Source organism: Ambystoma mexicanum, chromosome 6q, assembly GCF_040938575.1.
Source record: "Ambystoma mexicanum isolate Mex_15411 chromosome 6q, UKY_AmexF1_1, whole genome shotgun sequence".
In the NCBI taxonomy this organism is placed as follows: domain Eukaryota; kingdom Metazoa; phylum Chordata; class Amphibia; order Caudata; family Ambystomatidae; genus Ambystoma; species Ambystoma mexicanum.
In genome coordinates this window covers 1,562,733,759-1,562,761,407 of record NC_090937.1, presented here as the reverse complement: position 1 = coordinate 1,562,761,407, position 27,649 = coordinate 1,562,733,759, and the positions used below count along the sequence as shown (strand labels likewise).

General features: G+C 45.6%; 1 protein-coding gene across 1 annotated transcript in view; it reads left to right on the top strand.

Annotated features, from left to right (window-relative positions):
* Positions 1-27,649, top strand: part of ATP6V1B1 (ATPase H+ transporting V1 subunit B1) — a 433,722-nt gene that overhangs the window by 129,615 nt on the left and 276,458 nt on the right. The window contains exon 2 of the mRNA XM_069632272.1: positions 9,979-10,034. Within this exon, the coding sequence (XP_069488373.1) occupies positions 9,979-10,034 (56 nt within the window). The remainder of the gene's footprint in view (positions 1-9,978; positions 10,035-27,649) is intronic.

The window sequence follows — 27,649 nt, the reverse complement described above, 5'->3', positions numbered from 1 at the left end:
TTGCATGAAGGCTGACTCAGCTGTTCGTCGTTCTGAGGTCCCTTTGCTCAGCACCGCTACCTCGGATGTTAAGAACACCAACCATCAAAGTGCTCAAAAGCAAGAGGATTTCAGAAAAAAACGCACTTTATAACACCACATATTGCAAATATTTTGGGGAACGGCAGCACCCCAGTGTGAACTGACATTGTGTGATGTTACGTTACTCCAATTGATACCTCACCAGCATGGCTTTAATTTGACTATTAGTACATATGGTCGAATTTCAAAAACAGACAATAATTCTTAGGGTAAAAAAAACCATAATAGCAACACAGGCATGAAATAACACTGAAATATAAATATAATATAAGATTTTTTAAAAAAGTGCTCGTACTATACTGATATTTGTAGAGCTCCTCCTGCCATGTTTATGGCTTCGAGGCGCTATAGCTTGCACAGGACCAGGATCATCGCTTTGCATGCAAAATAGGAGATTGAAATGAAAGCCACTGTCGAATGTTGAGCATAGATGACTAGTCAAGTTGCTCTGTAGAAGCCGCAGTGTTGAGAGGTGGTGTGGATTGCTATGCCAGACGTCCCGGGAGGATAGCTCAGCGGCAACCTGCTCGCCTTGAAAACAAGATGACAAGCAGTAACACAGGTTTGATTCCCCAGGTCCGCGCTTATCAACCTCTGGGTATTAAGCACGTTATAAATATGCAACTAAGTCATATTCCTGTAACAGCGCCTCAATGCTCCCGGGCTGTGTGAGCGCTTTAAAAAATGCAACAAAAAAAAATAATGTGACAGTTGGACTGACTTTTTCCTGGGACTCAGCCGTGTACTGTGGTGCAGTGCTATAGGGAAAAAGAACTAGCGCGCATCAGTGTATAAACCCCAAGGCAACTGTCTACAGTTGAGGGCTCTGCTATAATTAAATATTTGCAGCGTATTGTATGGAGGGTGGGGATTGTCTGGGCAGACACATTTTCACAAATCCTTCCTCCATAATCCCTCTATGTAAAATTTCCCCGCCAGAAGTGATGCCTGCTACCATAGGGGAGATAGGATAGCTGAGGGGCAAGCAAGACAACGCAGAGCAACACAGGTTTGCATCCCGGTCCCGCACTTAGAAACCACTCGTTGGTATTAAGTGCATTATAAAAGAACAATTATAATAATTAATAATGAATAAAATGTTGTCACGTTTATAATGCAGGTGACTCACCCACTCTAGAAATGGGATTTAAAATTTTTTTTGGGTTGACCAGCCTGTCCGCTTACACAAAAAATAAAAATAAAAATTATATGTGAGGGGCCCACTTGCACTTGAAATAGGAACAAAATAACGATCAGCACAAGAAAATGAACGAAAAATACTCTTCTATTTCAAGCGCGAGTAGACCCAGTCAGGCTGAAAACAGATAGACTTTCTCTATTTCTAGTGCAAGCGGGCCTGCTGACGCTGCAGAGAAAAGCCTTTTCTCTATTTAGAGCGCAACTGGCCTGTTTGCAGTGAAACAAGTATCTTTTCTATTTCTAAAGTTATTGTGCTGGAAACTGGAACACGTACTTTTGTATTTCCACTTCCTCTCGTGCTAGAGATACAAACTCTTGCCCCCTACCATTTACGCGGCTGCCAGGGCACGCGTGCCGGAGGGGTTTGTTCCAGCGCCTCACGGGGGCTTCTTGCCTGCCATCCTTCGCAGTTCCTTTTCAGCTGAATCGGTATAAAAGTTCAAAAGTTAAAGGGCCGTCGATCCACCCAAAATTCAGCCATCATCCCCATTCTGGTTAACCCGCGACCACCGTGGGCACACAGATATTATCACAGCCACACCTGCGTGTTCTGCACCTGTGTATGAAAAGCGCTTGTTTGTCTGAGCCCCTCTCCCAGTGCGTCTTCCATACATGTTAGTTATGTTAAAGGTTCTTATATCGTGTGCTGTTGCTACCTGCGTAATTTCTTGGAGCTCTGACGGATCTGTAAAGCAAGTGGAGAGGTGGGTAAGTTAGTAGGACTGAGCGGGCGAAGGCAGCTGTGAAGTGTCAGTTCAGGTGGCACCGCTCACTGAGTGTAGGTGTGTTTTTCGATTGTTAGTCACCATGTGGTGTTGGGCGAGATTGTGTAGTTTGTTTCGTGTCCTGGTTTTTGGAAAGTGCGTGCGGTTTGCTGTGCTGTAGAGGTATGGCTGTGTATGGTTCAGAGTTTGAGAAGGTGTATGCAGAAGGGTGAGTTTTATCTAGGGTTAGTTTATTGGTTAGGGACAATGATAATTTATTTATTTGCATTTTTAAAGTGCTCAAAGGCGCTGTTACAGGAATATATCTTAGTTGCGTATTTATAACATGCTTAATACCCAGAGGTTTCTAAGCGTGGACCCAGGGATCGAACCTGTGTTGCTTCGTGTCGCCTTGTTTCCTAGGCGAGCACGTTGCCGCTTGAGCTATCCTCCCGGGACAATAGTACACGCAGAAACGACTTGTGGTGTTCCTCAACTGAAGGGCTGGGTAAAAGTGGGACTCATAAAGCAGGTTCCTCACTCTCCTTTGTCATCGATTCTCCCCACTATTGAACCACAGAAGACACTTTGGGGCCTGATTCACAGAAGCGTTTATAATGGCATAATCCCATAAGAAAGCGCTCTGTGAATCAGGGCCAAAATAGCTAAAACAATAGGTTTTTGGCTGTCACAAGGACGTTTCATCTTGAAATGACACAACGACCTTTGTGATGGGGCAAAATTGTAGCACTATTGCAAGTGAAAAGAGTTATTAAAAGAACTTAACACGGAACAGGCGCAGGCTTCAAACAAAAAGTAGAGCAAAGCCCACCTTACCCGTCGCATTAGGGTCAGAAGCCTCTTTCTGGACCTTCTGCAGGCAACGGAAAACATGGCAGTTCTCACGGAAGCTTCTGAAAGAACTCCCCTCCGCTAGCGGCACCATTACTGATAACTAAAATCAACACTGGTGTTCAATATGGAGGCTGTAAGGTTCTTCTGCATGTATCTATGTGACCCTGTAACTCTTGTACCTCTTATTGTCACGTTCGCTTGCGTACCATGTAACTTTGATGTTTCTTACTGTCAAGAATAGCGCCCAGGGTGCGCTATACACATTTCAAAATAAGTAAATAAATAAAAAAAAATATGCTGTTCTGTCGAGCCTGGGGCATGTGGGACTCGTACCGTGCATGTGCGAGCAGAGGCATTCTATGCATCGCGACCAAATCACGCCAAGATTGTTCACCTTTCAGCAAACCTGAATCATGGGATTAATGACCCATCGTGTTATGTACATGTTTCCTGTCGTCACTATCTACGCACTCCCCACAGTGCACTAACAATCCCTCCTCCCTCAAAAGAAAGCACAGAGGGAAAAAAAAGTATAACTGGCTCCCTGTTCAGCAGGGTCCCCACCGCCCCCTTTGAATTCTGGGGCTGTCTGGGCTCTGCACCGGGGAAGGCCACTCACTGACGAGGCCCACCCTAACCTAATCTGGCACGCTGCCCCCGCCCGTCCCGCCGCGGGCAGCCCGGCCCTCCCTCCGCAGATGTGCGCCCACATTACGCCCAGCGCGGCAAAGGCCCACTGAGCGGGTCGCGACCTTTACAGCAAGGGTGGCTGTACGTGTCAGGACGGATGGGCCTTGAACTCTCTACACGGGAGGTGCCCGACCTGGGGCGCCCTCGTGAGCGTTTTCATGCCTCGAAAAACCCCTTCCAGCTCAAATTTGAACGCAATGGCTTGTGGATTCTGTTTCATACAGGAAGAAAATAGTCACCTGCTGGTTGAGTGAAAGAAAGCTCAGTAGGTTGCGCTAAGGGTCGCCGCCAGCGAACACCGTGGTGAAAATCCTGGCACCGTAGCTCGGTGGGCTGACCTACCTGCGGGGTAGATCTGTGTGTCTAACCGGCTGGTTACATGCTCTGATGGCAACTATTAGATCTGTTGATCAAATCTACTTAGGACGTTCAGACTTAGCGCCTGATTCCTGGAATTGTTTGCACAGTGCAAAGTGACTTTTCACTGGTGCAATGACTTTGCAGTGCCAAAAAACACCCTGATTCATGGAACCGTGCAAAGTCACATTGCACGGCAAAAATACACTTTGCACGGTTCCATGTATCAGAGTGGAGCAGTGCAAAGTGTACTTTTTCATTGCAAAGTGACTTTGCGGGACAAAAATACACTTTGCACGGTTGCACGAATCAGGGTGTTTGTTGGCAGTTCAAAGTCAATTTGCACCAGTGAAAAGACACATTGCACTGTGCAAAAAAACTCCACGAATCAGGCCCACGATGTTTGAATACTGGGAGGGTGGACTCCGCTTTTCACCCGAACGAAGTCCATACAGCGAGTGGCGTTGCGCAGGCTAACAATATCATTCGTCAAGCCATAACTCTGTGTGTTGAGTGTGCAACACGAATGACTAATAATTTGCACGAACACGTTAGTCATTTGGTGACTTTCGTGGCTTTTAAATGGTGATTTCTCACTTTCGTCCTTATTCGCCCTTTGGTTTTAACCCACTTTCCCTTAAAAAAAAGAATCCTACTAGATATCATTTTGGATAAGAACAGTGCCTTGGTTTGTAGCCATTTGCACCTGACAAATATATCTTCTCAACGGGTTTATTTTGTATTGGCGGGTGCTGACGTTTGTGTAGTTATTTATTGTAATCTGTGAAATTGACTCTTTAGTTGTATAGATGTAAAGTGTTGCTGACACTGCAATAGAACGGCCCAATACAAGTCGATTTAAAAAGACCCAGTCTGAGCAATTTGGGTTATGGTCGTGGACCACTCTTGTGTCAATTAATGAGAGTGGGAGTTACCTTAATGTTAAGAATCTTTTCTTGATTTATCTATTTAATAAGTATCTATGGTTTGAAATAAATCCTTTACACCTCCAGATATACACGTCACCACCTCATGTTCACACATTCATTCATACAAGTTACATACTATTGCAGCTCCTCCCAGATGCAGTAACATGTAATGTGTCAGGAATGCACCTGCAAGTAGTATTTGTTTATTTATTTATTTACCATTTATAAATAATGACGTGATGACTTGTATATGTGGAAGTACAACGGTTTTATTTGAAACCATATACACTTAATAAATGAATAAATAAATAAATATATGGTAATAATCAGGAACTTGGCAACACCCCTCTCTAGTGGCTGAAGCTCTAAACTTCAGGGAAATCGCCTTCTTCTGGACTATCGCAGATGGAGTGGGACACCTAGCGGCCGAGGGTGTTTTTACACCCGGCGCGCGAAAATGTGTCTTGGCGGGACGGAAAACAGAGAGCTAATACACGTTATTATATTAATCACCTGCGCGACCACACCTGGGCCTGAGTCTTGTTTTGGTATGCACAGGATATTAAGAGGACCACATTATTAATGAAAGTAGTAACTTTTCAAAAATATGTCCACGTGATTGATGAGTTTTAAAGGTATAGTTTGAACATGGAGCGGGTTCATCGCTTCATGAAATGATGGGATTGGCTTTTCTTCTCTTTTTTATTAACGGGAACGTATTTTATTACTGGGAACGTGTTTTTTTTTACTGGGAATATATTTTATTACTGGGAATGCTTTTAACTTGATTTAATAGTATTTTGGGACTATATGTACTTAAGAGGACTGCATTTGTTAAGAATGTTTTCTTAACACTTTGTTGTATAACGTTGTAATAAACCAATACATAATAATAATTAAAAAATGAACAGCGCCCACTCTAGCGCCCTGCCCTGGTAGTATTCTGTGCTGCCAGTCTGACGGCCTCACGTCGGCCTTGCTTGGCTTGTCAGGCAGGGCCTTGGAATTCGGTTGTATCGGACAAGTGACGCGCTTCTTTGGGGCCCAAGGTCCTTATTTCTCGGAACACTCGAACTTTACATGGTCTCCGACTTTACGCCTGTCTGCTACACTGCACCACTGCTGCCATGCGGCCGGCGCAACACTTTCTATTTCATTCCATTGTCATTTCAAACCACTTCTGCGTCTACAGAAAACCACAGAAGCCCCCAGCACCCCTCATACATCCGGACGTCTAACACAGCAAATGAAACTGACACGCAACCCAAGGGGGGCTACTACCCAAAACCTCTGACAACCCGCCTGATTCTGTTCAACAATGGGCACATTCCTCGTTGGCCCCAGGTGTCCAGGCCCCAGACTAACCAACTAACCTCTAAAACCTCAGCCTCCACCTTCCACCACACTCAGACGTCCCCCCACCCATGGCCATCACAGGCCAAGCTAACACGACAGGAAGGCAAACCAAAACTATGAGTATGGAGCTCTCCCGAGCTCTCTCAAGCTCCCCACATTCATCGGCAACGCTGCCTGCCCTAAGCAGGGCACAAGTCGAGGGAACACGCAGGTGGGCGTCGTTCGCCCACTTTTTGCACAGGGCGGACGCCACCCCTTCTGGGTGTTTTCAGAGAGTTCAAGAATAAAATAATTAATGGCCGCCACTTCACACCTAGCCACAAGACCACACACACCTCTCTCACCATGCCCCCTCAAAATGTCATATTTTGCTACAAATGCTTAGCTATAAAAGGTGTGCTCCTTTTAATTTAGTCTGCACTCTTATAGGAAAATCTGTTCCCTTGGCCACTTCTTATCTGTGCTGTGTACTTTCTTCAATTGAGAACTACACATTGAATGACATGTGCATATTTCACTTTGGGATATGTGCACATCCCGTGATGTCACTTCCCATTGGGTTTGGCAGAATCCTCCCCCCCCCCCCCACACACCCTGTACTAAGTTCCCTTTACCCTTTCAATCCTTGGGCTCTGTTCTCCGGATAACAAATGACTCCATCAACCCTACAGAAGACTATTGACACCCAGGAACGGGAGACTTGCGACCTGCACCCATCAACACCACAGGTTTCACACCTGCCTCTCCCACTGCCGCACTCACAACGGCACCCTCTTCTCTGACTGAGCTACTTGCAGCCAGGCCAACAAAAACGGCAGCAGGCAGCTTCATTATTATAGTATATTGTATTAACTGGTAAGATAGCTAGGTGGGTTGAGCGCTGGCTGCTGTGATCTGAGCATGATCTGCAGGTCGCAGGCAAGGCCAACCCAGTCTTTCATCCTTCCCAGGTTGATAAATGAGTCCCAATTTCGGTTGGGTGATATTGTATGTAATATGTGCTCTGTAAAGCGCTTTGGAGTAAGGCGCTATATAAATATCACATCATTATTAACAAACCACCGTCCGTTAACTGATTTAAATAGAACATTTTCAACCAATGCATGCTAGTTTTAATGATCCCAGCTTGATGGCTCTCAGTTATACTGCATCACGCACAACTACAAGTCCCAAAATGCAACTGAAAACCCGGGCAAGGATAAATCACTCAAAGCTGGAATGAGGTATCGCGAGATTTCTGGAGCCACATGGACACACATGCTCGTACGATTGATAGATCAGTCATGCTACATTAATGTAGCTCAACGTGCTTTTGCCCGAGAAAACACAACTGCACATGAAATATTAAATTTCACATTGAGAACATATGATAGAAATGCAACTCCTGTGTCCATGTTTCTGGTGTTACCATGATGTGCCATGCCACCGAGAGCGGCTTCATCTATTCCTGGCCTTTTAAACAACGGCACATTGCATCCTGGGATTTGTAGGCCCACACTTTGGTGGGCGAAATTACCGCTGCAAAACGGATTTGGTCAAATATGCCAAAAACGCCGTTCCGGCAGCTGAGCAGTTTCCTACCTTTTCCGCCACACCTTTGGGGGAGTTTATTGTTTGTTTTTCGCAGAACTTTTTGGTTTCCCCGAAATATCGTTCTTTAGGTTTGAAACACACAAAAACGAAATTTCAGGGATAAGCGAAATGTATGTGGTCAAAGCACCGAAATTTCGTTTTTCAAAAAACGAACTTTTGAAAAATAAAATTTGGGGCGGAAAAAAGAGCACACGCTGCCAATTCCACTGCTCGCGAGGAATTGGCTGATCACGTGCATTTTTCCTGAAATTCGCCAATTCTCCTGAGGAGCGAAATAGAGCTTTTTCACCCACCCCTACTTGCAGTACCGACATCGAAACGGACTTCTTTCTGCATGTGGGACAGGACCCACTCCCAGGTTTAAAGAGGGATTGCAACCAGGCCTTGGTGGCAAAACATGGAATTCTTTCATGTCACGTGTCACATAAAAGCCACAGCTTCTACCAACAATGCTGTGTCAGTTTTACTGTAGCCCACTAAACAACATCGAAGATGCTCAGACAGAACAGCGAGTAGAGTGCTTGCTTTGACGTCTTTGCCTACGCAGGTTTGAATCCCGGCGGGGTCAAACCCAGCCTTTCCTCCTTCTGAGGTCGCTAAACGAGCACCGCACACTGTGGGTAAAAAAAGAAAGCAGTGCTCAGTTCTAAATTATTATCTGGAGACTGTGGTGTAATGCTGGCTAATGCAACGGCAGCATTACCACCAATTTTGATTCAGGCCCGAATATGCAGTGTCAGCATTGCTCGCCACGGATATTTCTGTATCCTGCAATGTAATGAATGCTACCGCTTTTAGGCCCTGATTCATTGAAGCGTTTTATAATGGCACAATCCCATAGGAAAACACTCGGTGAATCATTGTCTGCACACTGCAGCGCCAGCAACGCTACCACATTCGCTGTAAAACCTGAACGTCTCGTGTCAGCATACCTGGTCACTTTCGCCTTGCAATGTTTATGTAACCACTGTGCAACTACTACACACGTCTGTACTCGCGCCATCCGGCTCCATGTCATTGGATTCATGTAACTGTTTTTTAGTGCCCTGATACCTGAGGGTTTGTCCACGCTTTACAAACGAAATAAATAAATAAATAACTACAGCCTGTAATGTAACATCTGGACACTGCAGTGTCAGCATTGACGGTTGTTTCACGCCTCCACCGCGTAGCGTGCGCATTGCTACCACCCGTCATGCTCGGTCTCGAGCCTGCATTGCTTCTGTCTGTCTGCATTTTGGTTCTGCAGGTCAGCATGGCTGTAAGGCTGATTTCCTCCTGGGTTATGAAAGGTCAGCGCCGCTACAACATGAGATTTCCATTCAGATTATTCAGTGACAGCATTGCTACTGCCTAGGATTTCCTGATTGGAACGGGCCATGTAATTATGGATACCATCTGTAACTTTAAGTCCGGTGCTGCAGTGTAAGCCTTTATGACATGCCTGATGTCAGTTATAGGTCATGCACTGTCATGCTTCCACCTTGCTGATGTGTGAATTCTGCATCATCATCATTGCTTCCACTTGTGATTTCTGGTCCGATTGCTCAGTATTAAGTTCAGCATTCTTGATACTTGTGCTTTCATTTCTGATCCCACCATTTCAGCATTGCTGGTACCTGTTATTCATTGTGTGAATTCAGCAGCATCAATATTAGCCCTGCCTGTGATTTCTGGTCTGATTCCTGAGTGTCGGGCTCAGCATTGCTGACACATGTGATTTGATATCTGTAGCCTCAGCATTGCTGCTGTTTTTAATCTCTGGTCTGATTCCTAAGTGTCAGGCTCAGCATTGCTGACACATGTGATATCATCTCTGATTCTGCAGTGTTCAACATTGCTGAATCCCGTGAATTAATTTCCTATTTCCAGAGCATCACCATTGCTCCCACTTGTGATTTCTGGTCCGATTCCTCAGTGTCAAGATCAGCAATCTGGGCAACAGTGATTTTGTGTCTGATCCTACAGCATCAGGATTGCTGACTCCTATGATTTAGTATCTGAATTCTGCAGCAGCACCATTGCTCCTGCTTGTGCAGTGTCAGGTTCATCATTGTCACGACCTGTAATATCACGTCTGATTCTGAAGTGTCAGGATTGCTGACACCAGTGATTTCATGTGCACATGCTAAACCCTCATCTGAACTTTAACTGTGCAAGATGGAGTAAAAACCAGCAATACATAAATACACATTTTCTCTTTTACCCCTTAGCGTACAAGACTGTTTGCGCAGTGAATGGGCCGCTTGTGGTGCTGGACAACGTCAAGGTATTTATTCACACATTATCATTTATAGGGCAACCCAAACTGATGCTATATTGTTCTGTGCAATTTCAAATGACTTAATTTCGGTTCAATGTAAGTTCTTGAAACTGATCAGACTATCTGTAGGAAGACTCAGTAGCTCTAATTTTGAACCTCAGTTCTGCCGGAGCAATGCGGCTGAGGGTGAAATGCTGCGGTGTGAATTTGGGAAGCAGACATGGCTGCAACAGTGATCTTGAGGAGAGAAGCTGTATTGTTCCTATGTTTATTGAGAGAGAGAGAGAGAGAGAGAGACAGAGAGACAGAGAGACAGACAGAGAGAGACAAAGAGAGACAGACAGAGAGACAGATAGAGAGAGTGAGAGAGAGAGAGAGAGAGAGAGAGAGAGAGAGAGAGAGAGAGAATAATCAGTGTAAGCGATGAGGATTACTCATAAGTAATTTGGGCATTATCCCTCTTTCTGATCACAGCCCTTAAAACCATGTAGTAGGACTGTGATGAGGGAGGGAATAACTGTGAGTAACGAGCATTACTGGTAAGCAATAAGTGCCTCATCATGATGAAAGCACCGTAGTGGGCCCACCTGGGTTAAGGGACCTGGTATAGCCGTGGCGATGAAGGCTACAGTACATCCCACAAGACTTTGTTTTAGCGGTACACACCAAAGAAAACATCTAAAAACACTCAACCCCTCCAGCATGGATTGTGTGACAATGCTCATACTCTTTTGTTATACATGTGGGTGGACAAGCCCCAAAAGGTAGATCCTGATTGGTTGCTCAGTGTCCATGTGGATGAACTTTGCTAGCCCTCTACTGTGGCCGCACTGATCATAGACACTCGATGGTGTGCCGCCTGCCTAAAAGAGATAGGGAAGAAGATTGCACGAAACTGCTATTCCGACAGTTGGAATGTCAGAGAATTGGCAGGGACTTAGTCCCTCAATTGTAAAGAATACCTCCTTCTGACTGAAGGAGTGACCATCTGCTCCAGTCGTGACCCATTCGACGGGGTGAAGCCCTGTCAGATTGTGAAAGACAGAAAATAATGTGTTGTATAGAAAAAAAAATAAACGTTTTTAAAAGCTACATTCTAGTAGGAAATTTGATATATTATTTTGACCCTTTCGAGAGTGTGTAGCTCATTGGAAAAATCATGGCACTATTTGCTGAGATAATACTTGTATTTTTCTTTAACTGTGTACCACTAAAAATTGAAAGGAGATCCGTAGTATGTGTGGTCGACCAGTTTCAGTTACTTATCCTTCTTTGCGTTGCATTCGTCAGGACCTTGTGCAAAATGACTTCAATCTAGGCTAGGGTTTGTTGAGAGAAGCGTTCTCATAATCTAGAGTTTGATCATTCTTTTAGACCTGCATCGTGCCGGGACGATCTCATGGGAATACTGTGGAAATCCGGATTATCCAGGACATCACGTGGTGGCACCTTCAATGTGCCAATTTCTTTCCGATTAGAACCCTCCATCCATTTCACTACAGCACGCAAATCTCTGCCGTGCATTATTCTAAGAAACACACCATTGTTTTCTGTCTATCACATTCTGACAGGGCTTCCCTCCGTCGAATGAGCCACAAATGGAGTAGATGGTCACTCCTTCAGTCAGAAGGAGATTTTCTTTATAAATGAGGGAATACGCCCCTGCCAATTCTCTGACATTCCAACTGTCGGAATAGTAATACAGGGCAATCGTCTTGCCAATCTCTTTTAGATAGGCGGCACACCATCGAGTTTCTAGGATCAGCACAGCCATCATAGAGTTCTAGCGAAGTTCTTCCATAGGGTCAGTGGGCAACCTATTAATTAGGATTGAACTTTTGGGCTTGGCCATCCATATGTGTTACAATGTATCTTTCTTGGTGCATTATACCCACTGACCAGGAGTGCCTGTCTGGTATGTTCTTTCTTCGTACCACCTCTCATGGATGCCGTACTGACGTACGCGGCCGCCCAGCCCGCTACACCTTCTTTGATTGGGTCACCCATTGAAAATAGAGCCACAGTGTCCGATCTTGTATCGATTGTTAGCTAAAAGGTAATCAACTGTAAGGGAAATAGGTTTCAAAAGGAACATCTAAATAAAGTTGTCTTCCATGCATACCGCCGTGTGTGCAACTTCCCAATGGCGCCATACTTATTGTAAACCAGGGCACATTTATAATGTACATATGAGGCCCTCGGGCTTGGAGCTCTATGCAAATAAACAAAATACAAATACATGCATAGGATATGGGACCATCAATGCACCAATATATCTTTAATAATCCATTTGAGCCAAGTCGCACATACCCCAACGCCACCTCAAACCATTGCTGTAAGTACGCCTCCAGTACATTAGCAAGGCATTGTGGATATGCAAATTAGCCCAAATGCAAGTCTTTTGCTCCAGGAAATTGTCTTACTAGATAGCTTAATCAACCCAAGATAGGCATTCATCAAGATAAATGATATTCTGGCTGGACTGGCACAGGCGATGACCCTTGTGGGCACAGCACTGCCTTCTTTGTTACTAAAGGGGAATGCAATGTCGCCGTGCACTCAGGAGTTCGGTGTAAACCTAGAGTTAGCAGGCCACTAACACGTGCTAGCAAGCCAAATACCACCTGACTGCACGCACACAATGAACGCCTGGACATTTGGCCTGGCGAGCGCTTCACAAAAGAATGCTTTAAAACCACGGAAGGCCCCTATTTTTTGTAGCCACTTAAGTACGACAACAGGAGGAATCAGATAGAAAATGGCGGGTGTATTCTTGTCAAAGAATGAGGGGTGAGGTGACCTCTCGATGTGTTCCCCTAATCAGGAGCGCTTGTGCAAAGCTGTTTGGGCTCTTTGTGATTGGCCCTCATTACCGGTTTACCCGTTGACCCCGCCATGTTGGATTGGGGTCCTCGGCCTCTATTGGGGGCCTGACATGACCTTGGAATTGTGACGCACACGTAGATTCGAGGCAGCTGCCTGGCTAGCTTAAGAAGAAAGGCTTGTAACGCCGGAAATATGGTTCAGGCTAGCGCTGGACTGTTAATTAGCGCAGTTTCCAGAATAAGGCGGCCATGGGCCTCTGGGCGTGTACCGAAGCAGCAAGTCCCTTGCTGAGCTCGTACTTGGAGGCACAGAGAACGCTTCTAGGGGATTCATGGCGTGAGTTAGAACAGGCTGCTTTCAATAGATTTCTTCAGTCTCCGATTGCCGGTTGGAGTAATAATAATACCAGGGTGTTTATGTAGCACTTCATGCGAGATTCTCCCCACTTCTAAGCATTGTAATAATTACACAATTGAACAGTAGTACATCATGTATCAACCCTGTACGGATGCATGGCGCTCGGAACTTCTGATATGCAGGCTGATCCATGTCAGAGGTGAACTCCTAACCTGTGAGCTATTCACACTGGTCGGTATAATTAGGGTGACCCAGTCCTGGAATTGGGCCTTCTGTCTCTCCGTCCCAAGAGTTTTTTAAATTAAAAAGCCCTGTCCCGGTTTTGGACAAAAGGCCAGTGACACCAGTTGTAATTGATGTTATTTTAACACTTTCTGAATTTTTAAGATGGGTTAGAACCCCCAACCTTTCAGGTATAAGCCCAGCACTTACTGACCGTGCCACAGAGACTGGCTTGGAAATTATTGTACAGAGAGCCATGTAATATCAATTAGAGCAAAACCTTGTTTTTCAATAACATGCCACGATTCACACACAAAACTGCACAATTTAGATTGTATATCATTTGTAGAAAGGAGAAGTGCTGGATATAGTGTTGGGTGGTGGCTGTGGGGGCTTGCTGGCAGGGGGCGGTAATGGGTGGGCTGCGATGGGGTAGTCCTTCTTTTATGTTGTTGGCGGTCCTGGTTTTTCGTTTTGGAAATCTGGTCACCCTAATTATAAGACTATGGCATTTATGACTGTGTGAAGGGAAAGGGTGGAGTAGTTTAGTGACACAAGGCAAGTCAACTGAAGCACAAGTAAAAAAATATCAGAAACAGGTTTTTTTCCACTATCTACCTTAATTTGCCTTGCAAATGTGCATCAGCGGATTAAACGGTCAACTCTGTTCAGTATAAATGGGCTATATACTGATATAAAATATACCACTGGTGGCAAATAACCGCTTCACCAAAATACTGGACAACATTCTCAGCAATATTGCTATAATGCACTACCGCTCACAGTATGGAATTACTGCAATTAGTAAATGCCATCTGTAATAAAAAATACAGCTGGTTTAACACATATCTCCTTGATTTTCCAGCAGCTGAGTAAATACCACTCACTGGACACATTTACATTTCAGTGGCAGGCGTAGAGTCCCTGCAGTAAAAGCGCCTCCCCCAGTTTGCATCGCTCGAGGGTGTATTCTCCTATTCTCCTCAATGGAAGCTTGAGTCATTTATCAGAGCACTGTGTGGGTTTTACTTTTCTATGGCCAATTACCGCTTGATGTTATTTTGGTATCCAGTCAAATGATCGCTGGAAAAAACATTGAGGGTGACTCGATATTATTTTAAAGGCACCATCCAACAGTTTCCCCACATTTTCTGGGACTGGTGTTTGTTTATATAATTGCACCAGTCCTAAAATATGTTGGGGAGGGTGTTTAGGGCCTTTAAAACAAATATAGAGTCACTCTCAATGTTATTTCCAGCGATTATATATATATATATATATGCATATATATATATATATTTCAACCATCGTGGCGCAGTGCTGGGGATGGGTGGTTGTAGCGGTGTGTCAGAGGCACTGGTTATTGCAAAATCTCCAGAGTGCACTATTGCTGCCCACTGGCCTGTATGCTGAGGCTTATCTCCAGCAAGGGCCAAGAGGACTCTGTATTATGGTGTAGCCCGGTGTTAACCACCTGATCCGGCAGTTGGCCGCTGCCACTGGAATAACCTTCGGGACAACACTCAACACCCACACCTCACCCCAGACAAGCTGAAAAGCACAGCAACCCCTAAAACCCGGATAGACAGGAGAGCACTACCCCACTAATAGCATGGTGAACCTGAGCTTGCTGGGTTAGTGTGATCCTGGGCGCGGTTCTCCTTCCTGTGAATGAAAATCTCGAGTGAGTACCGGTGGGACAGAGGGGCACCACATTCACAAATGCTTTTTCAGGAACCTATGACTGGGGACCTTTCTTCACATTAGGGCAACCATCGAACTAGCGCAGTGTTGTCTAACTCCATGCCTTTGAGGGTCGGATCCATGTCGGGTTTTCAGGATACCCCTCATTAATATTCATTAGATACATTTTCATACAATGCTTCCAAATGTATGCATATTTCTCCTCATGAATATTAATGAGGGATATTCTGAAAACCCGTCAGGATCCTAGCCCTTGAGGCCTGGATTTGGACAAATCTGAACTAGCGCCTGGGCTTACTCGCAGGCGCAGGTGTTTCTTGACTAGACAGCCGAATTAACCCACATAGGAGGAACATTAACAGGGAACCATTGTACCTTTATTCTTGTAACCTATGTAACACTAAGCTGAAAGTATACATGTATCTTCCTGTTTTCTGCGCCCTGATACCTCCGGGTCTGGTGCACATTACAAATTAATAAACAAACACACTGTTTTGTTCATAGTCATTTGGACTACAGCAAATCACCACCTTAGTAGTATGAGTGCACCCAGGCTTGTTTGTGGAGTGGCATACTGTGATTCTGCTAAGATTCGGTCAGATAGCACCGTGAGTAGAGCGCTCGCTTTGACGTCCGTGCAGAGCATGTTGACGCAGGTTCGAATCCCGGCAGCGCCAAACTCAGCCTTTCATCCTTCCGAGGTTGATAAATGAGCACTACACACCGTGGGTAATAATAATAAGCAGCGCTCAGATGCCTGACGGTTCGTAGCGCTATATATGTGCTACATTATTATTAATAATGCCAAGCCCCGCGTCTACTAAAAGACTAAAACATAAGCGAGGGATAGAGAAGAGGATGGGAAGGCGGGAAATAGATGCCACGTGCACAGAGAGAGATGTAGCGGGGGAAGAACATTTTGTGGGAGAAGAAACTGCATCTGGATAGCAAACGGTGTGTGTGTATTTATTCATTCTATAAGTGGTACTTAGTAATCCCAAGCACATACTGTGGGACAGGGAAAGGGAAACTACAAGTCCCAGAATTCATAGCGCTGTTGCCTGCAAGGCCAACAATGGCTGATCAGGACCTGTGAAATGCAGCCTCTTGAGTCATGCTAAACAGCAGGGTTCTTCCTCATTACAGATGGACACGAGATGGCAGTGCCTCCAGAATGCCCGCTCCCACCTGTCAGCACCCCTGCCAGTCCTGGCCAGTGATCCCACTCTAGAGTAAATGAACATAGTCTGGATGACGACTAATCCCACGCGGCCACTGATCTTAAACTTCCCAGGGCTCATCAGTTTCCCTTCCATTTATGTAATGATGTCCCGGCAGCTTGGATAAAACGCCAGCCATTATTCTAATGAGTTGCCATTAAAGCCAAGGGGATCAGATTACTTCAGATGTGCTTACCCCACTGATCCTTCCTGCTCTTTAAGATTTAAAGAGATGCAGGGATCATTCTGGGAAACACATTTTCCAAATACATTTAAATGGGCCAACAAAAATGCATTGTTGGATATTATAAACTCTGGGTAAGCAGCAGTCCTTGCTGTACGCTCTGAGACACTACAACATGCTAAAAGGCATAGAAATGGGCACCGCACAGAAGGTCCAGTGAACAGAGAGCGCATCTGTGTACACATGGTGTGTGTGTTGGGGCCCCAGGTCCAGGAGCACCGACTTCTGGGTTCCCCGTGGTTTCCCGCGCCCCACAAAAAAAAGGCCAATTGTAAGTCTAGGGACTCTTACGTAGATGGTCTTTCGTGGGGAGGGGGGATCCCGGGCCCCAGATCCCCTGCCTATGTCCCTGAGTGGGACCGTGAGAAATCACGACAGCCCTGAACAGCCTGTTCGATAGACAGGGTTGCTGTGTGGCCCTTATGGAAATCTCTGTGGAGGTTGGGCTTGAATGTATAAGTTCCCCTCTGAGTCCAATGTTCTGTGCCTTACCTCTTGGCATCCCTCCTTACTCTGCCAGTTTCCTTTTAAGGTCCCACTGTTATTGTGAAGACAGGACCCCTCTTAAACCAGTGTTAGACATTCTGCGAACTGAATGCATTCCTTTCTTTTTTTGCTGCATTTATGATATGATATGATAAGTTATTTATAACGCGCCTGTACACAAGTTTTTCTAGGCATGACAAGGGAGGGAAGACAGAGGGAGGACAAGACAAACGATCTTACTAGGCCTTGTGTCATTCAGATCATGCAATTGTGAGAATGAGAAGTACAAAGGGAAAGGGAGGGGGGAAGTGCAAGGGAGAGGGAAAAACAGGGCAGCAATGCCAAGTAAATACAGCCCGACCAGCACGACTCTGGGTAGTGCAAGGAGAACAAGGGACTGAAGGGTTACAGTTACAGCCCATAAGTGTGTGGTAGGCCTGGAGGCAGTGCAAGGGTGCTCCTCAAGAAAGAGCCTGGACTCTGAGCATAGCCAAGCAACCAGTCGGCACAGCAGACAGGTAGGTCAGCAGGGGAAGGAGAGAGAGAAAGCACAGGAGAAAAGGAACGTTTTGAGCTGCTTCCGGAGCTTCAGGTGGTCCGCCTCAAGTTTGAGAGGGTCAAGGAATCATTCCAGAGGGAGGCACCTGCAGAGGAGAGAGATTTACCCCCCACTCTCTGCCTGGCTGAGCGCCTAATCCACAAAGAGATGGAGGTAGCTGAGCGAAGGGCTCAAGGCAAAAGGTATTTTGGAATAGAGTGTTGGATGTAGTGCGGGTCCCAGCCCCAGAAAGCCTTGTGGATGATGCAAAGGGTCTTGAACTGGATCCTTGCAGCCACTGGGAGCGAGTGGAAAGATTTCAGAGCTGGAGAGCTATGGTCCCTGGGCTTGAGGCCAAGGATAAGTCTTGCAGTCCTGTTCTGGATTAGTTTCAGAGGTCGGAGAGTTGAGGAAGGCAGATTGGGAAAGAGGTTGTTGCAGTAGTGCAGCCTTGAGAGAACCAGGGTTCTGACGACAGTGAGCTTCTCGGGGTAGGTGAGAAAGGGAAGAGTCCCTTTGAGGAGGTTCAGCTGGTAGTGGGACTTGGTTGCAATAAAAGAGGCTGCATGGTGGATCCTGCATGTGAACCTGTGGGACTAAGGCAGAGGCATTCTGCAGTTTTCTTTTTCTGAAATAAAGCTGCAGGCTGCAGAGGTCCTTGTAACATAACTTCTGCTCTGAAGAAGTACAAGAATGAGTAGTGGCTAAACCACCCACTCAGCCCCCACAGTTCTACAAACCAAGAGTGAGCCCAAACATAAGGGGAAAACAGACACAGACACAAGAAATATCCCCTTCCCTTTTATGGTAACGTGGTCAGAGGGAAAGTTGTACTTTCAGACAAGGTGTGAATAGGAGCCAGTAGTGACCCAAACAGCAATAGAATAATAGTTTCAAAATAAAAGGATATCCATTCAAGGGCTTATAAACATGTATACTTTAACTATACAAATCAATTTTAACTTCAGCTATCAAAAATACTATCAAAAACCGATCCCTGTAAAGGAAAGACAGAGAAATGCAGACTGTAATGATGCAGCACTCTGGGTACTTAGTAGGGAGGAAAAACAGTCAAGAAATGCAACTAGAGTTCAACCATTATATGTCTTGTTGGAAAAAGGTGCAAAAGGGACGCAACCAGTGTGGCAGGGTCACATCAAAGTACCTGATTCCAATGTTCAGCAGTTTGACACTGTAAAACCAGGTTTTGGAAGGTCTTGATTATGGGTCGAACCTGGTTCCAAGGTGCGAATCTCATTGACCCCAGGCGGTGAGTCAACATTGTATTGGATTCGAGCAGGTGCTCTGTGCAGTTCAGGTTAGCGGTGAGTTTTGCAAGTTGAATGGATGACCGAGAGCGGTTCAACGATCAAGCATGGTTCGAAACAATGAGTACTGCTGGTAGAGGTCAATGAGTGATGTGATGGTCCAGCGGTACAAGTTGAGCTGCAATGCAAAGTTCTGGCAGTTTGATGCTTGGTTCATTACGGCAATCCAATGCCATCTTGTTGGCTGGTGCTCATGCCGGACATGTGACTAGGGATGATGCGCTGCTCGGGTGAGGCGCTTCATGCAGGTTCGATAATACGAGTACAGTGGTTCAAAGATCAAATTAGTGGTATCAGGGGATCCTTGTTTTGTTTTGTTTTTTTATTTGTATAGCGCTCCAAACCCAGAGGTAGAAGGGCGCTTAAGAAGACGGTTTCATAGATGTGGAGAATCTCTGTGTCACATACTTAATACATAAAACCAAGCTAGAGTTACATACATATATTGTAAGAGAAATGCAGTTTACAGTTAGATTTTTAACAATATGCAGATTGGCAATATGCAATTTCTATATACAGTAATTTACAATGCATGTAGCAGTTTACCCAGCAGGGGAGTGGGTCAGGAGTAGGTCAGTGGTGCTATTCTTTGTTCAGGAGCCAGCTAACGACCTGCTTCCTAAAGATCTGGAAGGACTCCATAGATTTGATGTTGAACGGTAGGGTGTTCCAGAGTTGGGAGGCGAGTACTGTGAAACTGGTCCCTCCGGCTCTTTTTAAGTGGAATCTGGGCACTGTCAGGCATAGAGTGTTGAAGAATCTGGTAGTTCTGGTGGCAGATTTCATGGTGAATTTATTGGCTAGATAGGGTGGTGCAAGGTGATTAAGGGACTTGTATGTAAGGCAGATGGTTTTCAGGTCAATTTTCTGGCGTATGGAGAGCCACTTTCAGGATTTCCTAGCAGTGGAGATATGCTCTCGTCTGGGAATGTTGAGGGCTGTGCGCAGAGCGTTATTTTGTAGTACCTGTAGTTTGTTGATTACGGATTGGTTGGCCCCTAGGTACAGGCTGTTGCAGTAGTCCAGTTTAGATTGTATGAGGGCTCTGGCGAGCGTGAGGCAGCTATTGGGTGATAGGAAAGGCCTGCTGGCCCTGATAAGCTTGCCGGTATAGGCCGAGGCTGAGGCGATCATATTAGTTTGTTTGGCGAGGTTAGTGTTGGCATCCAGGTAGAAGCCAAGGGTTTTCACGCTTTTGGCAATAGGGATGGTGTGACCATCGATCGTGATGTTATTGTAGCGGGGATCAAGTTTGGTCAGGCTGCTGGGGGAGCCGACAATGAGGAGTTAAGTTTTCTCATCATTCAGGCAGAGGCCGTGGGAGGCCATCCATGCCTGAATGATGGAGAATATTTCGTTGATCCGGGTGACATCTGCTTGATAGTTGCCTGTTATGGTGAGGAGTATCTGGGTGTCGTCTGCGTAATTCGTGTAGGTGACACCCAGACGGTCCAGTTGGTCAAATAAAGGCTTTGTAAATATGTTGTACAAAGTGGGAGAGACACAGGAGCCCTCTGGGACACCACATGAGATGGGGTCTGCAGCAGCAGTTGTTGAGAAGACCCGCATTGTTTTGTTAGCCAGGAAGGATTGTATCCAGGTGATGGCCGAGGAGGAGAAGTGAGCTGCGGCGGCTAGGTGATTGCAGAGGATTTTGTGGCTGACCAAATCAAAGGCCACTGAGAGGTCTAGGAGGAGTAGGATCGCGGAATTGCCTTTGTCTTTAATTTCATCAATCTGGCTTTTGAGGTCAACAAGGGCAGTTTCTGTTCCATGTTGAGGTCTGAAGCCAGATTGACGGATTCCTAGCAGTTGGTTGGTTTCCAAGTATTCCTGGATTTGGATGTAGGCGACTCTGTCCAGGATTTTTAGAAGGAATGGGACTGTGGTGATGGGTCTGTAGTTGGTGGGAATGGTTGGATCTAGGATTGTTTTTTCAGGAGTGGGAGAACCCAAGATTGCTTTAGGTTACTGGGGACTGAGTTGTTGATGAAGAATAGGTTAATAAGTTTGGTGATGAAAGGGGAAAGCTCTCTGGCTGTGTCTTTTATGATCTGGGCTGGACAGCTGTCTCCTTTGCAGTTCGATGGTTTTAATGAGGTGATGATTTTTTGAACTTCAACTGTGGTAACTTTCTTAAAGGTGAAGCCTAATCTGGTGTTGGGCGTAGGTGGTGTACTGGGGTTAGTGACCATATTAATGGAGAGTTGTAGGCGTTTGTCCTCAATTTTAGTTTGGAGTTTTGTAATTTTGTTGTTGAGGGCGTTTTGGATGCTGGTGCACCAGGGTTTGTCTTTCAGACAGGTGTCTGGAGGTGAGATGGGGTTTTCAAGTTCTTTTAGAATTTTGAATAATTCTTTAGTGGAGGACCCTGCTTGAACAATCCTGGTGTTGTATATATCTTTTTTGGTGCAAATCATCTCACTTTTGTATAGAGAGGATACGTTTGTGAGCTTAGATTTGTTTTCCACAGGGGGTTGGTCTTCCATTTGAGATGTGCCTTAGCTTTCTCTTTCCTGAGTAATTTAAGTTCGGGGGTGTACCACGAGTTCAGATGAGCTTTTGGTTTATCTTTACGTAGTTTCAAAGGGGCAATGGTGTCCATCGCCTTGGCCATGGACTCATTGAAGGTGTCAATCAATAGGTTTAAGTCAGCATTGGCTGGGAGAGCGTCGAGGGTGGGTAGGACCAGAGGTAGTAGGGCTTCGGCCGTAATGTTACGTTTGTTTCTGGTGGGGCAAGCAGGTGCCAGGGGGTGTTTATTGGGTGGTGCGTGGTTGATGTCGACCTCAAAAGGGATTAGGTGGTGATCTGTCCATGCCAGAGGTTGGGGGTCCTTACACATTGTATTGCAGTTATAAGTTGCTACCCAGTCAAGGATTCTGCCCTTTTGATGAGTGGGGAGTACATTGAGTTGTGTGAGGTCATGTTCTGTTAGGACGTTGGCTAGGGATGCCGCATGTGTATCGTTCGGGTCCTGGTATCCGAGGTTGAAGTCCCCCAGGATCATGATTTGTGCTGATGGTTTGGAATTGTCGGCAATGAGGGATGTGATGTCTTCTTCAAAGACTCCTGGAGGACCTGGGGGTCTGTATATGAGGTGGAAGGTGATTGTGCTTGTGTGGGAGGTTTGCAATTTAGCAGTGAGTATCTCGCATGAAGTAAGTGATACTTATGGGGCTGATCTGAAGTCTAAGGAGGATTTGAAGATGATCGCTATGCCACCTCCTCTAGCGTTAGGTCTGTCGGCTCGGAGGATGGAGTAATTGTCTGGGATGGCTAGTGATAAGTGTGGTCCGGACGCTTCGTGAAGCCAGGTTTCTGTTAGGGCTAGGAAGTCAAGGTTGTTGGAAAGAATGATGTCCGCTATTTCTGTGGGGTGGGCAGCCAAGGGTCTAACGTTGAGTAGGGCTCCCTTTAGTGGGGGTGGTTTAGGCTTATTGAGCGTATTGTTCTTTATGTTGGTTTTGGTGTTGGGTTTGGCATTGGGTCTAGTAACTGTAGTGGGGAGCCTGGTGCCTAGTCTGTCATTGCAGGCTGTGAGGTTAGGCGTGAAGGTGGAGGGGGTCGGGCCAGGAGGCTTGGATAGGGCAGGGTGTTTGATGTTGAGTCTTGTGTGGTGGGGTTTGGTGTTTAGTCTAGGGTGGCTGTGTATAATGTTGGCTGAGAGGCCCAGGTTGATGGGGGAAGTATGAGGGTGGTGGTGGTGGGTGGGAAGGGGGACGCGGAGGGTAGGAAGGGGGTGGGGCAGGGGATGGGGTGATGTCTTGGGCATCCAAGTTTGGCCAGACCGTCCTGGTGGGAGATGTAGCTGTTCCCGGTGCAGGGTATGTTGTCCATCGTGAGGCAGAAAGGGAACATAATAAGGGTGAGCCAGGGGATCATGGTCTGGCAACAAAGGTGCGTGGTGGTGGAGGCTGAAATGGTATCGCTGGTTGGAGGAGCAGCCCAAGCTGTGACTAAGGGTAGCTGAGTTCAAGTGCACAGTGATGTTAGTGTGCGAGGTGCAGGTAGGTAGGTGTAAAATGCAGGAGTAGAGTTCATCTAGATTCAAAATACATGGTGGTGCGGGCAGATACAGTGCAAAGTGACAAAGTACAGTATAGCTGGGTTCACCTAGATTCGAATTTCATAGGCTGTGCAAAGTGACGCATGCAGGCAGATGCAATGCAAAGTGACAAAGTACAGCAGAGGTGGGTTCACCTAGAATCGAATTTCATAGACTGAGCAAAGTAGCATGTGCAGGCAGGTGCAGTGCAGAGTTACGAGATGCAGCAAAGGTGGGTTCACTTTTAAAAAGTGTATTAGAATGCCAGTTGCATCCGTCTCGAGTAGGTGTATGAGCAGATGGATCTAGTAGGCTCAGTGGTTAACACTTGCAGTACGTGTAGGACGAGCAGCATAGTGTAGTGATGGGCTAGTATGGGATCAGCCGTCTATAGAAAGCTTTGCCGGGGTTGGGTCAAAGTGGTGCATTGGGAGGTTTTCTGATTACAGGCGCCAAGGGTTGTATGGGCGCACCCGCGTTAGAGTTCAGTCGTAGTGTATACAGGAGCGGGCAAGGAGCGCGTTGAGGGCGCGTATCATACGATCCTGTGGGGGGGTGCAGAAGGCACGTGTTATTGGCGTAGTGTTTGTCCAAGTGGCAATGGGTGTTGGCAAGTAGCAGGTATGCCAAGGAAGAGCAAGATATAGCAGAGTGCGGTTATCTTGTTGGATGTCCGGCGGTCGAGGGGCATGGATTCCGGCGAGGGGCGACGGCTGGTGACAGGCTGAGGACAGGAAACAGCCTTGCTTCCTGGGCCTTGGCGAGGTGGGCCGTCTTACGCCTGCCGCGTGCCTGATTTGTGCTGACGTAGGCAGCAGCAGCCAATCCAGGCCTAGAAGCAGGTTGTGGGTTAGATCGAACGTCGATGCAGGTCCATCAGGCCTGGGTCGCCCATCTTGGAGAAGCCCATCCTCGTGGTGAATGATGGCGAATTTGGCATTCTGGCAGCATCAGATAAGACTGCGCTTCTTATTCGAATGCAGTGAACGCAATTCGGATGTTCAATCGATGCTAGATGGAATTACCAATAATGATCTCAGACCCAAATAACCAGACAGACTCAAAGAATATGGCAAAGTAATACTTTATTGTCAGTGCAAATAAAGCAGGGAAATCTGGAAAACAACAAACTGTAGCCCCCACACTCACACTACAATTTGGATTACATAAAAGTTTTATACCTCAATGTACGTCAGCTATGATGTCATTCTACGTGGCAAACTATAAAACCTAGAGATGGATTGGTTAAGTGAACATATATGCCTGTATATCATATAAGTATTAGTAATATCACTGGATGCCCCTTACTAGGCATGCCTTGAACTACCTCTAAATACGTATAATACAGATTATAGCAGACTAATAGCAGCGGGATCGGCTGTGCAACATTGTATAGCATGTTGCTACATAGTCCCTCTGATTGGTTGGCATTCTCTCCCAACCTTGGACTTTCGGCTTGTTAGCAGCACGTAAGCAAAACGAAACTCAGCTGCAGAGAGCAATGCCAGATTACCACCCACTTGCCTAATTAGTCCATGATCTCTCATCGTTCAGGCCTCAAGCCAACGCTTCCTCTTTAAAGTTGACATTGCAGTCTGTTCTCTGTTCTGGAACTTTCAAGGGTGTGTAGGCACCCATTATCTTCACCTGGAGCTTAATGAATAGCCCTTGGTTTCAACTATGAGTCACGTATGAGGAGACCACGATTCTGCCAATTTCGTCCTTTTCTTTACTGCTATTTTATTTCAATAAACTGGCTGTCATTACTCCTCTTGGCCTCTGGAGAATTGCTCTCTCCACCTTGCATAGGCCTTTTGCATCTTTGATTGTCCAATACTTGGCACTTGCAGATGTTTTCTTCTTTGCTTAATCTAAGAGAAATATGTCTTACGTACAAGGCCTATCCCGTTGACACCTTTTGTGCCTGGTATTTATTCCTTGATGTGGCATCTTTGATCCCAGGCCAATACATTCCTTTTTATTCCTCACACAAGCTGTTTTCCAGCGTCTCCTGCCTATGCAGCCCTGCTCTGTCTCTGAGGTAGCTTGATTGGTTTCAACACAATTCGGACGTCCATCTTTCCATCATGGTCGCCGCAGTCACGCTCGGGTTTCTTCTACAGTAAGCTTCTATATGTCTCAGCTACCTTGCATTTCTCCGTATGTAAATTCACCTCATCTCTCCTCACTTATTTCTTGGGTGCACATGACTTCTTCGATTACATGTTTCTCTAATCACTCTAGTTACATCTTTACCCTTTAAGTATTTGCATATCGTTTCAGTACACATAGGGGTGTAGAAAAAACTTGTGAACTTGTTGGCTTATGGTCTTATATGTCACACGACCAATTCAAAACGTACTGGGGAGTAGCACATTATGTATATGTATGAGTGAGTATGTATGATGGAGTAGATTGAATGGAGTATGAAGTATTATGTATATATGTATATTTTGGGACCATTCTGAGCCGATGTTGGGTGAGTACCACTAAATGATTGTTTATATGTAAATAAATACATATATTTTGTAGAAACAAGATCAAATAGTTTCTCGCCATCCTCAACGGTCCATTTTTTGCATTTACCTTTAGTTTACCTGGAAGACTGTGAGGAGACCCGGAACCCTTTAATCATTTGTCAATGGTGTGTGCAGACATCCTTCCACACTTTCAGTGTGAGGGCACATTCGATACAGTTGTCTGAGTGCATATCATCTCTCATACACTCGATGCAGTATTGGGACAATACCTGTTGTCCCACATAATTAAAATTGATTTTTATAATGCGCTTAATACCGAAGATGTTTCTAAACACAGACCTGGGATTTGAACCTGTGTTGCTCTGTGTCGTCTTGCTTCCAAGATGAGCGCATTGCCACTGAGCTATACTACCCATGCCATAGGGCTCTTCTCCTGCTATTCCAATATGATGGAGGTGAGGGGGCAGGATCTAGGGATGACATGCCCATCTGGTCCTCTACTCTATCCTGCTGCAAAGAGGTGTTACCTGGCCTCACAATGGATCACAGAAGAGGCAGCCCACACTGGCTATTGTCCTCCTGGGTGCAGCAGAGATAGCCAGTCTAGGGGAATCAACACAGCCTGCCCATGTTTGGCCCAGGCTAACTACCAGCCACTGCACCAAAAACTCAGGCATGGTTTATGTTTAAAGATTAAACTGCCCCCAGGATTGTAGTTCATAATAATTAGGTAATCTTGGCACAGAGATGTAGTGTTTGAATATAGCCTCTGCACTGTATTGACATCGCTGTCACATCAGTTGTCAAAATAGTACCTGTGACCTTTGAACCTACTCTGTGTCCACTGGAGGGTAAGATGAAGGAGGACACATGTGGCACTTTGTTTTTGACATGGAGCTTAATGTTAGCCGAACACTCTTTCTGAGATGGAATTACTCACATCATTTGAATAATTTATACAATTCAAAAAAGCAAGGGCTTCTATGCCCTTGCCAAATGGCATTTCCTCAAAGTTCCCGGTCTGCACTGTGGTACAAGATGGTGTTTTGTTCAATATCTGCTCCTTACTTATAATATTTTTTATATAGCACTGCATGCTGGATTCCTCCCACTTTCAAGTGCTCTCCTAACAGCTGTTATGATGAAACAGAGGTCAAATCAAAAACCAAATAGCCATTTTACTGGTATTTGGCAATAAAGAGACAGCACATAGTGGATTGCGGTATGCCAAATGCAAGGTAACCCAGCTTTAATTGCAATGTAAAACTGGGGGAATAACAAGATTAACAGCCAAGCTCTCACTCAAGATATTTCTCCACATCTCAACAGGAAACAGCAGTTTTTATAGCCATGCTGATGTCATAGTTATGAAAACCTGGTCATTGGCTCCCTCTACTAAGTTACATATAAAATTCTATATGTCCAACAATAATGATTGGAAAATCCTTTATCTAAGATGTCACCCATAAACCATCCCATAAAAATGTGCTACATCATCATACTTGTATATTATTGGTAGGCTCTAAATTACTTCTGCAGTGAAAAAGGACATGTGTTTATCAGTTCACATACGGTCACACTCTCCGTGAACTGGCGGAATGATGACATGTTTTATTGTAGATGGGAGGAGAGGACAAGTTTATCGCCTTTGTTCTTAATTAAATAAAACAGCCCATGTTATCTCTGCCATGATGTCGCTGAGTCTCAAGGATCTCTTCTTGCAACAGTAATCGCGTCATCCTGTTCTTGACACATTTATGAATACTGGTATTATGAATCATTCTGCTTTCAGCATGTACGTGGTAATTATGTGTCTTTTAGCATTATCCGCGTTTCTCTGTCACGCCTAGGCGATCGCTGAGACATCAATCTGCCAACTACTTATGAAATTTCCTGGGATGCTCAGTTCATCCCATAGACTTCAAATAGTCTACTGTGTTATCACAACCTGATTTACCCTGACAGTTGATTTACCATGCACACAATGATATCTTGTTCCACCATGTAACCCTCCCCTACTGAGTATTGGGCCAAAACATTACTTTGAGGCAGCTCCAACCTAGCTGGCCACAGCATTTCCCTGAATTAAATGTATTTGGTCAAATAGTATGCTTAGCTGGGTCCTCCCTTAAAGCTGCAGTGTTTCACTCTTTGCTGCTGTGCTGGAG